Below are 13,044 nucleotides of genomic sequence, written 5' to 3'. Positions count from 1 at the left end.
CCAACATATAACAAGGACACATGCTCCACTATGTTCATAGTGGCCTTATTTATAATAGTCAGAAACTGGAAACAACCCAGATGTCCCTCAACAGAGGAATGGATACAAAAATGTGGTACATTTACACAATGGAATACTGTAGATTGTCCTGAAGCTGTTTGCATTTTAATGTTAATTCCACCTCCCCTAGGCTTTCCTAGCACTCAGCACTTGAGAACAACCAAGTCCAGAAATGCTGGAAGCTCTTCTCTCTTCCGTTAGTTCATCTACCTACCAAAGGAAGAAAAAAAGACACCAGCCACGGAGGTGCTGAGCCCTTCTAAAAAGACCAGTTCCCTCCCTCAGACTTTCAGTCACTGCAGACTTAACAGATAACCCTGGCCCCCGACAGACACCACAGTCCAGGCTCCTCTATCTACCTTGCTCCTTGGAAACAGGATACAGTGCTCCAATACAGCTATGTTCCATGTACACACACATCACTGTGGAATAAAGTTCCAAAAGTTGTGCACAGCCAGCCTTTCCTCTGCACCTTTCCCACTAATAAGCTAAGGAAACCGTAGTGAGTGGCACTGAGGAGAATGCTTCATGCCTCACACAACCATGTCTCCGCTGGGAACCCTCTCTTCTCCCTCATCAATTGAGAATTATCATTTTTCTAAGCTGAAGGAAAAACAAAAACAAGACAACTTCAATCCCTCAACCTGGTTGAGATGAAATGGAACCAGAAGCAAGTTGTAGAAGGACGAGCCACAGCTCAGCTGTGCACTTGGAAGACACAGCACCACAAGCCACAAACATGTAGAAAGCACAAGTCGAAGGAAGAAAAAAAAAACAGAAAATGAGTCGAGTCCAAAACCAAACCCCACCTACCTCACATTTCTGTACATCACTGCCACCCTCCCTCTCTAAAGATCCAAAAGGATGTGCACCCCCTCCCCACACACACAAGGTGGAGGATGTACGTGGAGAAGGAAGAGTCCTTGAGAGTCCAACAGAAACATGGAAAGCTTAATTACAAGTATTATTGGGGTTCTTGGCTGGGGAACCAGATTAGCTTAGGGGAGGGGATTAAGACAGACTGCCCAGATATTGAGATGAAGCTTAAAAATAATCATGGTCTCTCTGTGTTATTATTGGAAACTAGCTAGAATGAAGCAATCCAGCCACCGCATTTACTACTTAGATTTAAATGAAAACAGCATTTACAGCCTGTTCTACAGAGGGAATTCAAGGATAGCCAGGGCTACACAGAGAAACCATGTCTCAAAAAAAAAAAAAAATACAGACAGATCTTTATATTCATTATTGCACATTTTACTTTAAATAACTATCACTTACACAGTTAAAGCTCTAAGAATTTTGTTCAGTCAACAATCCACTCAAATTTGAAACTGAAAACATTAATTTACTTAAGAAGCAAAACAACTTTTTAAAAATAACTAAAACACTTTTATTTTCTTCAGAATTGGGAGGAAATCGAACATGCCCATTGTCTGAATCAGATTTTACAGAACATACATTCTCACATGCCCATTGTCTGAATCAGATTTTACAGAACATACATTCTCACATGCCCATTGTCTGAATCAGATCTTAGAGAACATACATTCTCACATGTCCATTGTCTGAATCAGATTTTACAGAACATACATTCTCACATGTCCATTGTCTGAATCAGATCTTAGAGAACATACATTCTCACATGCCCATTGTCTGAACCAGATCTTGGAGAACATACATTCTCACATGTAATTCAGCACAGTTCTACCCGCCAGCATGGAAACGCTGTAATCCCAGCAAGCAAGAGCCAGACCCGTGTGCATGCACTCATGTGAAAATATCACACACACTAAATTGCATTGAGGCCGTGACAACATGCAACTTAGTAATGTGCAATATCTCCACCAGAGCAAGCAGAATGGGAGCCTCAGGGAGAAGGGTGTGATGTGTGCATTCAGGAGGCAGCATGCTGCTAAGGAATGACAGTGGCTGGGGATCCAGAATGCATGCCAGTAACTCAAAATCCTGAGATGAAATGAAAACTCAATGAATGACAAATGTACTCCATTTAGAACATGGACTTAGAATTAAAATAAGGTGCAAAATTTCAAGGCCACGGTGATCACAAAGGAAACCCACAGCTCAGAAGCAAGTCTTCAGGAACACACTCTGTACTGCCATGCAGCCAACTCCCGATCTCACTTGTAACTCATTGAAGTATCACATGAAATTAATCTTTCATTTGACCATATACTGATGAATAATGACTTATTTATAAAATTGGTGTCACTGAGCATTTACAGAGAAACAACTGCAGTTTTCGTAATTGTCTATTCTTCTATTAATCATATTCCTACTTGAACATAATCCTTCAGAATGAAAATTCTTACTTAGGCTCTTAGACACAGCCATTGCCACTTTCCTCCTGAAGACTCCTGAAAGGAGCCCATGCAAAACTCAAACATATTAAGCATTTATTATTAGCTCATAAAGGAGCAGCACACAGGGCTGCAGAATGCAAAAGCCCATCACAGTTGAAAATGGCATCCACACCCAACCATTATCTTTCAGATCCAACAGGAATATAGTGCCAATACTAAACTTCTCTCTGTAGTAAATGATGAAGCCTGGCATGGCAGTATGCATGTAATCCTAGTGTTCAGGAAAGAGAGACAAGAGATATCCAGTTTAAAGTCAGCCTAGGTGACAAAGCAAGATTCAGTCTCAGAGAGAGAGGGAGGGAGGAAGGGAGGGAGGGAGGGAGGGAGACAGAGAGATTGGGATACGGAGGGTGCAGAAGTATCTTGTACAGAAGCACCTGAGTCAGTCAGAAAGTTGCTCCCTCTAGAAAGCACAGTAGGAACATTCTGGAACTGTAATAATCACAGTTTCCAGGAGACAGGGGCTCCGGTGGAAACTGGAGCACTGCTGGCCTTTAAAGAATCTTCCCAGGCAGTGCACCTGTCATCCAGTACAGCGTGGCCTCAGCTGGGTTGACAGGAGGATTGCTGCCAGCCTCTCAAAGGCTATTTTTATGCTATTAGGAAGAGAGGGGCTTTGTCTGTTTCATTTTTTCTTTTCCTTTTAAGGGAATGGTAATTACAAATGACATTTTTTTAAAAAGCAGATAAACAAAAGATTCATCGTTTTATTTACCCAGTAATAATGCCAGGGCTTACATAGTCTTGGAAATGTTAAAATAATTTCTCAACAACAATCACTTTGAAAGTTGCTGTGTTAGAGAATACACTCCCAACCTGGAATCTTTATATGATGGCTCTACACACACCCAGAAAACAGACAGGTGATATGAGCATTTTTTAAAAAATGCCAAATGACACCCAATTCAAGGAGGAAAAGAACTGATAAAGACCTTCTCCAAGGTTCCTGAGGAGAAAAGCTAACAGCATTTCCAAGCATGATTCACACACACACAATATGTACATATACATACACAAACACATGCTCTATCTCGGCACACATACTTTTCTGAAGTGTAACGGGGTTCCAAAGATCAATGTGATCATCTCCTTGGCTGTTACATAAATACAGCAAACGGTAGCCAGGCGAGCTCAGGAACAATTATCGGGTCAGTTCCAGGATTCTGCGGATGACTAGTTCTAAACAATAATACTTTTTAGAAGTGTGTGTAGATAGAAATGCCAAAGATTCCACTATGTAACCGAGTCTAAGACCACTTCACTAACCACTTGATGTCACCGAGCAATATGCAGTTCATAATTGTTTGTCTACTTCTAGTAGAAAGAATGATCTAATGGGTCCCATGACTATTTACTTTGAATAGTTAGGAATCCACAAAAATAAGACTATAGCATCCTCTTACTAAGCAATGAGACAGGACAGGAAGACGCTAAGGGGCCTAGGCTGCAAATGGCCAGACCCTTTCCAGAAAGAGGAAAAGAGAAGGGCCAAGAAGTCCAAGAGATGTAAAAGTGAAAGAATCTTAGTGAGAAACCAAGCTTGCAATACATGAACTCAAAAGACATGCTACGTGGAAAATTTTGGCCAGATACAATAAACAGACTTGGAGGTAAGTAAACATTGTATTTCCAATAACACTGTATTTTCCAATATCTTATCCCTGCAGAGGACACCCTGAACACAACAAGAGAGAAGAAACAGGAGGGTCACCTACCCCCAGCCCAGATCCAGGCTGGAACTCCTGGATCCAGAGCAGGCCCCGAGGAGGTAAAGACAGTGATGAAGGGGGAATTCTCCTGAGCAAATGCCAAGGTGCTGGAAACCGGACTAAAAGCCAGTTTGCAGGCACATACCATGTCGTGTAAATCAGAGCTGCAGAACAGGGGGCAAACTCCTGGCAACTTTTCCTCAAAGCATGTGCTCTGCTTCTAGGACCTTCTTAAAGGAAGATAAAGGTCTTGAAAACACTGACATCCTTTGCTAGTTCAACACTGAATGTTTATGAAATACAAGGAAGGTAACTGGATGCCACAGAAGCTAGTAAGAACAACATAACCCCTTTCCCCACCTGATAGCCTCTTCCACAGACTGGCCGATAATGTTAGAGGAAGGGCCTGGCTGGGAGAGTGGTGTCAGGCTTATCACCCACTTCACTGGCTTGTAGTACTCATCACTGGAACTTAACAGATAAAACAGTGTGGTCAGGAAAATTATCTGCAAAACAAAGGACAGGATCTCCTAAAAATCACATTTACGAACCTATAGAAGATATACATGTGCAAAAACAGAGGCCAGAAAATGCTGTAATCTACAATGTGAAATACAGTGTGTGCTCTAAATGTAAATGCACATACCAGAGAAAGCACGAAGTTGAGAAGAGCAGTACCACTGTAGAAGAGGATGGTCAGCAGGGTGGTGACCGTGGTGAACAGCAGGCTCACGTTCCGGCTCATCACGATCCACAGAGACTCCAGAATCTGATGGACGGGGACAGCTGGGGTCAGCACTAATCCTCACACAGGGGCCGCTAATGCCATACTGTGCTTTCAGGGCACTGTCTTACTAGCCATGGTGGAAAAGGTAAAAACTGTTGCCTACTTTAAAAGCAGAAAAAACATCCAGAAACATCTATGTTCAATAGTAAAGAAAATGGTTAAGGAGTTATAATGAATCCATTCCAAATAACACTTAAAATAGTATGGCAACTATCATAGCCATTTCATTCTATTATGCTGGTTCTATTTGGTTAGTTTGGTTTCTCAAAACAGAGTTTCTCTGTGTAGCAAGCCCTGGCTACCCTGGACCCTAGAGATCTGTCTGCCTCTGCCGCCCGCATGCTGGGATTAGTTGTGCACAGGCATGCCCAGCTTCTATTATGCTGCTTTTAGACAACTCGGATTCAACTATAAATATGATGTATTATCCCAAAGTCTTGAAATCACAGTGAAAACAATGAGGAGGCAAGGACCACTGGCAGAGCCTTTCCTGGGACAAGCCAAGAGCACTCATTTGATCTGCCACCTACAAACGCATGAGAAGCGCTTATCAAGATGGCTACGCACACAGGCTGTGAGACAGGAGCAAAGGAAGATGCAAATGGCTTCTCATGTCTCCGTTTTCATTTCTGTGCCTTCATCAACTAAAACCCCTTATGATGCCTGTCTGTCTTCCCAGGTGGGTGCTTCCTCCTAATGGAGGACTTGTTCTGCTGCAGCTACTGAATGTTCCCGCAAACAGTGCTGCAAGGCAGCAATGTGGATGCCTTGTAAACACACGAGCAGTCAGAGGGTTGCTGCGGCTAGGACCAGATCCCCAACATCCGCAATTCTCTTTGGTGCCTTTCTAAAGACAGCAGCTCTGGTCCAGTCACATGCTCATGTTATGACATGCAGTCTATACAAGAGCTGGTCATTCCTTCCCCACCTCAAATGCACCATTTATAAGGGACACTCTATTGCCTTCAGAAAGTTTTGTAAGCCTCAGCTCAGTCTTTTTAAGAGAATTCAACAGGCGGGCTTCATTTACAAAAACTCCTTACAAAAAATCTTGAAAATGCTTCACTATGCCTACAAAAATATGCACAATTAACTGTCTGACCTTGTGGGATAAAGAATGAACAAAGCCACTGACTCTAGGAGACAGTGCCTGTATTTGTAGTTGGCAAGCATACTTTTGGGGCCTTAGTCACTCTGGAATTTTTAATAAAAAATTTACATAGTTTCTGAGTCACACAAATAGAAAATACCCTCCTGAAACTCTTAAGAAACTACCATAATACAGCAATTGTAGACTGGGAGTCTCCAACAACCAACAAGTAACTCTTTTTACTTGAAGAGATCAACTAGAGACAACAGAGAGGACAGTTCTGGAATGTTAATCATCAAAGTAGAGTTTTAGTTTAATTGCCAGGCTCAGAAAGGGTATCAGCAAAGGCGGGATCAGTAAGAAAGCCCACAAAACTCAAAAATGCAACAGATTTGTAGAGGTAAAAATGCATCCCAACTCAAAAATGGCAAACGAGAGCTAGGGCTGGCATTAATTTAATCAACAGTGGCAACGTAACCAAAAAGATGCCTAGGACAGAGTCCTGGCCATGATTTGTAAGCCCAGAGAAGACTCACAAGCAGTTAAGCAACTTGGCCACAGAGGGCAGTCAGGACGAACACGGAGCCTCAGCAGCCTCCTGCTCTGCCTCCCAGTCCCCCACCATCCAATCACCCTGCCACTCATTCGGCTTCTCAGGTACTCTGAGCCCCGTTCTATGGGATCCAAGAAGCACAAAAACAAAATACTGCAGGCATGCGGGGTCAGAAGCATACACCTCTCTCTACAAAGATGGAGTTGCCTCCCTGTCGGACTAGGAGCCAGAGACGCTGACTGTCAGCTCCACTGGCCCTTTCTGGTTCATTTTCCTGCTCTAGCCCTATAGAAAGGATCTGCATGAGGAAGTCTCAGTATGCCACTTGAGCTCTGCCACTGTTCTAAATACAAAAGTAACGGAGAGAAGCTATTATTGATACACCTCTTTGCATTAGTTTAAAGGACAATAATAAAGAACTTAAAATCTAGTCGGGGAACATGGAGAGATGGCTCAGCAGTTAAGAGTACTGGGTGCACTGGACCCAGACCCATTCACAGCATCCACATAGTGGTTCATAGTCATCTCTAAGTTCAGTTCTAAAGGATCTGATGCCCTCTTCTGGCTGCTGCAGGTACTGCATACATGCACGCAGGGAAAACTCATAAATATAATAAAAACAAATCTTAAAAAATTACATTCATTCAGAAAGACTGAACACCAATAAAAAAAAAAGATAAAATACACTCAAGCAGCAAATAAGAGTGAAAACGCTGAGCCAGAAGGAATCTGAGGGATCTAGGGAAACCTCCACATCTTCCGAGACACCCTGGGGAGAGCTGGGGAACCTGCCAAAAGACCAGAGAAAACCGAGTGTATGGAGCAATAGGCAGGTACATCTCCCTGACCTTGAGGCCAGTCAGGGCTACAAAGAAAACCATGCCTCAAAAAGTCAGAACAAGAGACAAATACGGAGAAGAAAAGAAACAAACAAACAAACAAAAGTGTGAAACAAAGAGATCCAGAGTACTCCCGAGGAGGAAACGTTCTAGAAGATAATGCATGCTCTATAAGAACTCGGTTCCACAAACAACAAAAAAGGCAACTGAGTGTTAATTGCTTTAATATACTGAGTTTACAATTTTATTGGTTCTCTAAGGAACTTGAGTAGGTTAAATTAGAAAATACTTATAAAACATCTAGCATGATATAAACTAGGGTCTGTGTGTGCGTGAGAATGGAGGCCAGAGGCTGACCTCAGGTGTCTTCCCATCCTCTCTTCCTCACTGCACCTGGAGTGCGCCAGCAGACAGACTGGCTGTCTCAGCACGAGGCCCCGCTCAGTGCCGAGCTGTCGTACGTACCACCTCTGACTTTTACACAGGTGGTGAGAGGCTGAACTTAGGTCCTCTTGATTGTACAGCAAAGACTTTTCAACTAAGCCATTTTCTCAGCCCCAGAAAATAGTATTTTTAACACATTAAAGTGTGTTCGTGTTACCATGAAAATATTATAGTGACTAGATATACATGCACGTTAAAATCCTTGAGAACATCGGGCTAGTGAAAGCAGAGGGAAGGGGTTATCAAACAAATAGTTGGGTACACTGTCAGGTGTCTGTAATATAAAGTGCTTGGGAGACTAAGGCAGGAGGACTGCTTGAAGCCACGAGTTCACAGACAGCCTGGGAAACAGTGAACCCCTATTAATTAGTAAGCTGTTAATTAGAACATAACAAATGAAAAACATCACTTCTCCGATTTCATTTCAGATTGTGGCAGCACCTCAGCTGAGAGGAAAGGAAGCACGTGAGTGCAGAAAAGTGGCTGAGGGAGAGGTGAGAAACCCAGAGTGTCAGAGAGCACTGAGGCTTGGAAGAAAGTCACGTCTTTACCTTCATCTTCCATATTTGGAAGCCAAAAGATAATATCTAAAATGGCAAAACAAGAAAGAGCATGAGAAACATCACTTTGGCAAACCAGAGGGAACACCAGAGAAGGCTGTCCAGCAGCAGACGGCTAGTCCCCAGCCTCACAAGGCGGCTCTCAACTCTGCTCCTGGATCACTCTGCTCAGCCTGAATTCCTTAAAACTTAGTACTGTCAGTCTCAACCCATTTTAATTGGATTGAGAGTCACATGTGTATTCACTAGAAAAATCTTCTATGTGAAGTCACATGCCAAGTCACCTGACAAAGTGGCTCTGGGGACGAAGGTGATGATTAAGGTTCAACAGTGGGATAAGGATGCAAAGCAGACGGAAGCAGTGGGAAGCCAGCAGTTGCAGCCTTCACACATGTTCCTCTAGTGTAACTCCACCCATTTCCATATATCAAGGGCTTTTTGACCAGCAAGAAACTCTGGTCTGTCTGTAATGTCCAGCTTAGGGCACTCTGGTGGCCCTGAGGATGAGGGCACCCATCTAAGGCCCTCCCACAGGTTCTTCATGTGCTTCAAAAGTCAGCATTTCTCAGCTGTTCTCACCTCTGGCAAGTACCAGGGGAACCTGAAGACTCAGCTTCTGGACAGCTTTCTGGTTTAATCAAAGCCTACACATTCCATGGTACTAAAAGCAGGGTAGCTGAAGACACGGAGGTAAGAAGAGCTGGGAATCCTGTTGTCATTTCCAAGTTTAGTTCAACCAACAACAACCACGGCATCTTACCGAAAGAAAAGTCTCGATGTTCTCATGAACGAAGGATGCAATATCTTGCCAGTCCAAAATATCTCCCAGCCAGCTGTTCTGACGACTCACATGCATCTTGTGCCCTTTGTGCCTTCCAGAGTGTGTCACATTCTATGGAACAAGGCCAGTGACATGTGAAACTCTCAGTTTTAACACATCCAAAGGATAAATATCTCTTTTGTTTTACACCTGCTGATAATAATCCAGTAAGTACTCACCTATGAAAATCCTTGCAAATGTAAGATATTAAGAGTTCTACCTAAAGACTAGCAGCCCAGTATGTCTGCATTCACATAGGGTGACACATTGCTTCCCTCCTAGACAGTTAGGAACTCACAATGCCCTTGTGCACAGCACCTATAGCGCACATGTAAACCTTCACTTCCTTCAGCACCTCTACCTTTTCTTGGTTTCCCACCTTTGCCTCTTTTTTCTTAATTATTACACAACATAACAACATAAGAGCAGAGAGAGAAGAGACTAAGACAAAGAATCAAGAAAGGGTGTAGGGTCTAATTTGTTTATCTGTCTGGGAAAAAAATTTACATGGGCAGGAAACACTGAATTTGAAAGGGAAATGAACAGACAAAATAAGGTTCAAATGTAGAGCAAGTTAACATTTTGTGAGCTCGTTCCTTCTTCCACCTGAGCATAGGTGCTCTATAGTATGTGAGGCAGGAAGAACACCCAGTTTCCCATTACAGATCTGTCCCCAACAAAAAAAAAAGGGGGGGCTGAAATGGTGACAAGAAAAGCTACAACATGTTCAGAAGATCAGAGTGAGCAGGAAAACACCAACGAGCACTTTCTAACTGCTCAGCTCCTCACAGAGAAGGAAAGACTTTAGCTCAGTCCACTGCTACCTTCAATTCTCCAGCCTTCTCCATCAAAGTCAGTATTAGTCCCTCAACCCATCTCAGGCAAAGATCACACAATGGACAACATGGTACTAAGCAAGAAACCCAAACTCAGCCATCCTCCTCTGGCATGTTCTTCCTGTCCAAGTTAACCCTGGGAAAAAACAGCAGCTCTTCTCCCACTGTTCATGTAACATGGCTCTCAGCAGCTCACCTGACATGGCACATAGAACCAGCTCAGCAGAATCCACTGTTTTCCAAACCACTGTTTATACACAGTGGAGGCTGTACTTGTTTTTACCATAAATTCTAAAGTCAAAGTATGTAAGTATAAGCAACAGAAAAACTAACTGGAAATGAAACTCTCTGAAGTTTAGATCTATCTCTGTCTCCTCAAATGGGAAGGTTTCCAATGTCTAGAACTCACCGGTTCTGAACAGCAACTAACCACAAGTGGCTACTGAACTCTTCAAATATGGCTCTCACACACTGCTGCTGGTGCAAAACACACTCAATAGAGTTCAAAGACTTGGTTATATATTGAATTTGTTTTTATACGGTATATACTGAAATGACAGTGGGAGCACTGAACTAAATGAACTCATCCATTTTTGGTTATTTAATATACCTGTCTGTGTTTATTTAATACAGCTACTAGAAAAATACCACATGTGGCTTATAGAAGCTTTAGTGTAACAGATCAGTGATGGGCTTTGTGCTTATTACTAGGTAAGATGCTGGGTTCAATCCCCATCACCATAAATGAATTATTCATTTGTACTGCACAGAGCTACAGCAGAGGAAGATACTACCTTACAAGCAAAGGATGGAATCCTGATACCTCAGAGACTAACCACCAATGGAACTGGACACTGACCAAACGCCTAAGTTCTTGCTGCTGCAACGTGAAGTCAAACTCCAAAGCTAATAAAGTCCTATAGACTCAATCAGCCTATAGAGCAAAACGGTGTTACTAGTTACTATGAAAACTTAACCTGGGAGAATTTACCTTAACAAACCAAGAGTGATACAGTCTGTCCCACAGCTCTAGAACTTGCTTCTCAATCACAGCTGTATTGTTCACTTTATCTCCTAGAATTTTGTGAAGCTGGAAAAAAAAATACAGGTACATTCTGATTAATATTTTAAGTAATTTAAACCTATGATCATGCTGGGTCTTTTTTTTTTTTTTTTTTTTTTTAATATGCCTCCATGTTCTAGTAAACTCCTCCATCTTCTCTCTCATCCTCCCTCCCAGTTCTTCTCTTCCTAGGTCTCAGGGTACCAGAGAACAATACAAATGCAAACACACTTAATGACCTACTTGATCTTACATGCCCAGTAGAAAACCTTTTCAGGGCAAGCCCAGAGCTTATCTATTATAAGTATTGTATTACTCCTATTACTAAGGGTTACCATAAGACTCTTAAGTAAAATTTAGGACCTTACAAATGAGCACAAATCTCTCCCTGAGTCTGCTGGGACAGGCCAGGACTGGCAAGATAGACTTCTGGGCATCTGACACAGATCAGTACAACTTAAACTCACTGTAGCATCTCAATCCTATTTCCTTATTAGAGACATTTTTAAAGATCAGAGGAAAGAGCTCAGTGGAAGATCACTTGCCTAGCACGTGCAGGACCTTGGCTCAATCCCTAACACAAGCAAAAAATAAAATAAAATAAAAAAGAAAGAAACAAAGAAAAGGATTTAAGAGAATTTGATTTTTGTGTATGTGTAAGTATATGGGCAGGCACGCATACACATGTGCAAGTATCTAAATCAATGGTGGACACCAGGTGCCTCCCTCAGTCCCTCTCCACTTTACACTTTGAGACAAAGAGTTGCAGTTAATCTGGAGTTCACCAGATTCAAGGAGACAAGCTGGTCGGCAACCCAGGGATGCTACTGCCTCTATCTCTCAGCACTGGGGATGCAACAAAACCACACTGGCCTTTTCTTTTGATCATTTGTTTTGAAATCTTTCTCATTTGTAGTCTAGGCTGGCTGGTCTCCAGCTTAGAGACCCACTTGCTTCTGCCTTTAGTGGGATTAGGGGTGTGAGTCAGGCTTCATTTAAGATGCTAGAGACAAACTCAGGTCTGCAGGCTGGTATGACAAACTGGCAAATACTTTACAAACTGAACCACCTCTCTAGTCCCCAAAACAATTTTAAAAGTCAAGCATTGGTTTGTAGTTTCATTTTCTTAAAATAACTGCTTCTATTTTTTTTTCCCATTTCTTCTGTAACTTCCTATCCATATACAGACATGGAATAAAAATCTGTTTTTTGAATCATAAGCATTTCATCTCTAGTGTTTGTCACCATCCAATGTTGCCATGTTTACTTATTAAACTCACTCCCTATTTCTAAGGCAGTCGGCATCTGCACATATGGTTCATGCTTCACGTCACCGCTGTAAAATGAAGAGGGGTCAAGGCCCATAATGGAGTGCTGTGTGCTAGCCAACAACGCTCTAAGGAGTTGTGGAAGTAATACTTTTGAGTACACTGTATGGATACCACTTTCCCCAGGGCCCTGTGAATAAACTGAAAGCCTTAAAGATAATTTAGCAGGCATTAAATGGGAGCCATTCTTTGTTTTCATTCCTTAGTGATAAATGCTAATTTTCCAAACTGGTTTATAATATACATTAAGGAACTTCTTTGGCCTTAGTTACCTCCCACATCTGATACAAATATCTACCCTCTTATTAAAGGGATTTTCTCATAAGTCAGACACAAATACTCATAGTAAATATAAAAGCCACCTATCTCTGAAAAGCAATTTACAATTTTAAATGTCTTCTACCTACACTGTGAGATCCTTGAGACCACCCAAGAGTGAAGAGAAAATGGCTTTGTAGGCTCCAAGTAAAATTCAATGGAGTTCACGCATGATACCCTAAGCTCAGACCAGCATCTCAAAGGCACTGTCAGGACGGGAAGAGAAGAGTTTTAAAGTATCTACGGAATTTTA

The 13,044-nt window shown here is 42.2% G+C and overlaps 1 protein-coding gene across 7 annotated transcripts in view; it reads right to left on the bottom strand.

The window, feature by feature from the left end:
- TMEM245 (transmembrane protein 245) overlaps positions 1-13,044 on the bottom strand; it is a 62,369-nt gene that overhangs the window by 14,780 nt on the left and 34,545 nt on the right. For 5 of the 7 annotated variants that reach the window (XR_013975601.1, XM_080940234.1, XM_080940236.1 and 2 more), the window contains 5 exons: positions 11,074-11,172; positions 9,187-9,318; positions 8,418-8,453; positions 4,800-4,922; positions 4,514-4,659 (listed from right to left, as the gene is read on the bottom strand). Coding sequence is in view for 6 of the 7 variants with exons in the window: in XM_080940234.1 (XP_080796360.1) it covers positions 4,514-4,659; positions 4,800-4,922; positions 8,418-8,453; positions 9,187-9,318; positions 11,074-11,172 (536 nt within the window). In the remaining variant the exon portion in view is untranslated. The remainder of the gene's footprint in view (positions 1-4,513; positions 4,660-4,799; positions 4,923-8,417; positions 8,454-9,186; positions 9,319-11,073; positions 11,173-13,044) is intronic. The other 2 variants (XM_080940238.1, XM_080940237.1) reach the window with 1 other exon arrangement.

The sequence above is a fragment of the Micromys minutus genome (assembly GCF_963924665.1).
Source record: "Micromys minutus genome assembly, chromosome: 28".
Taxonomy (NCBI): domain Eukaryota; kingdom Metazoa; phylum Chordata; class Mammalia; order Rodentia; family Muridae; genus Micromys; species Micromys minutus.
The sequence above is the reverse complement of the archived record's forward strand: the minus strand, read 5'-3'. Positions and strand labels throughout refer to the sequence as shown.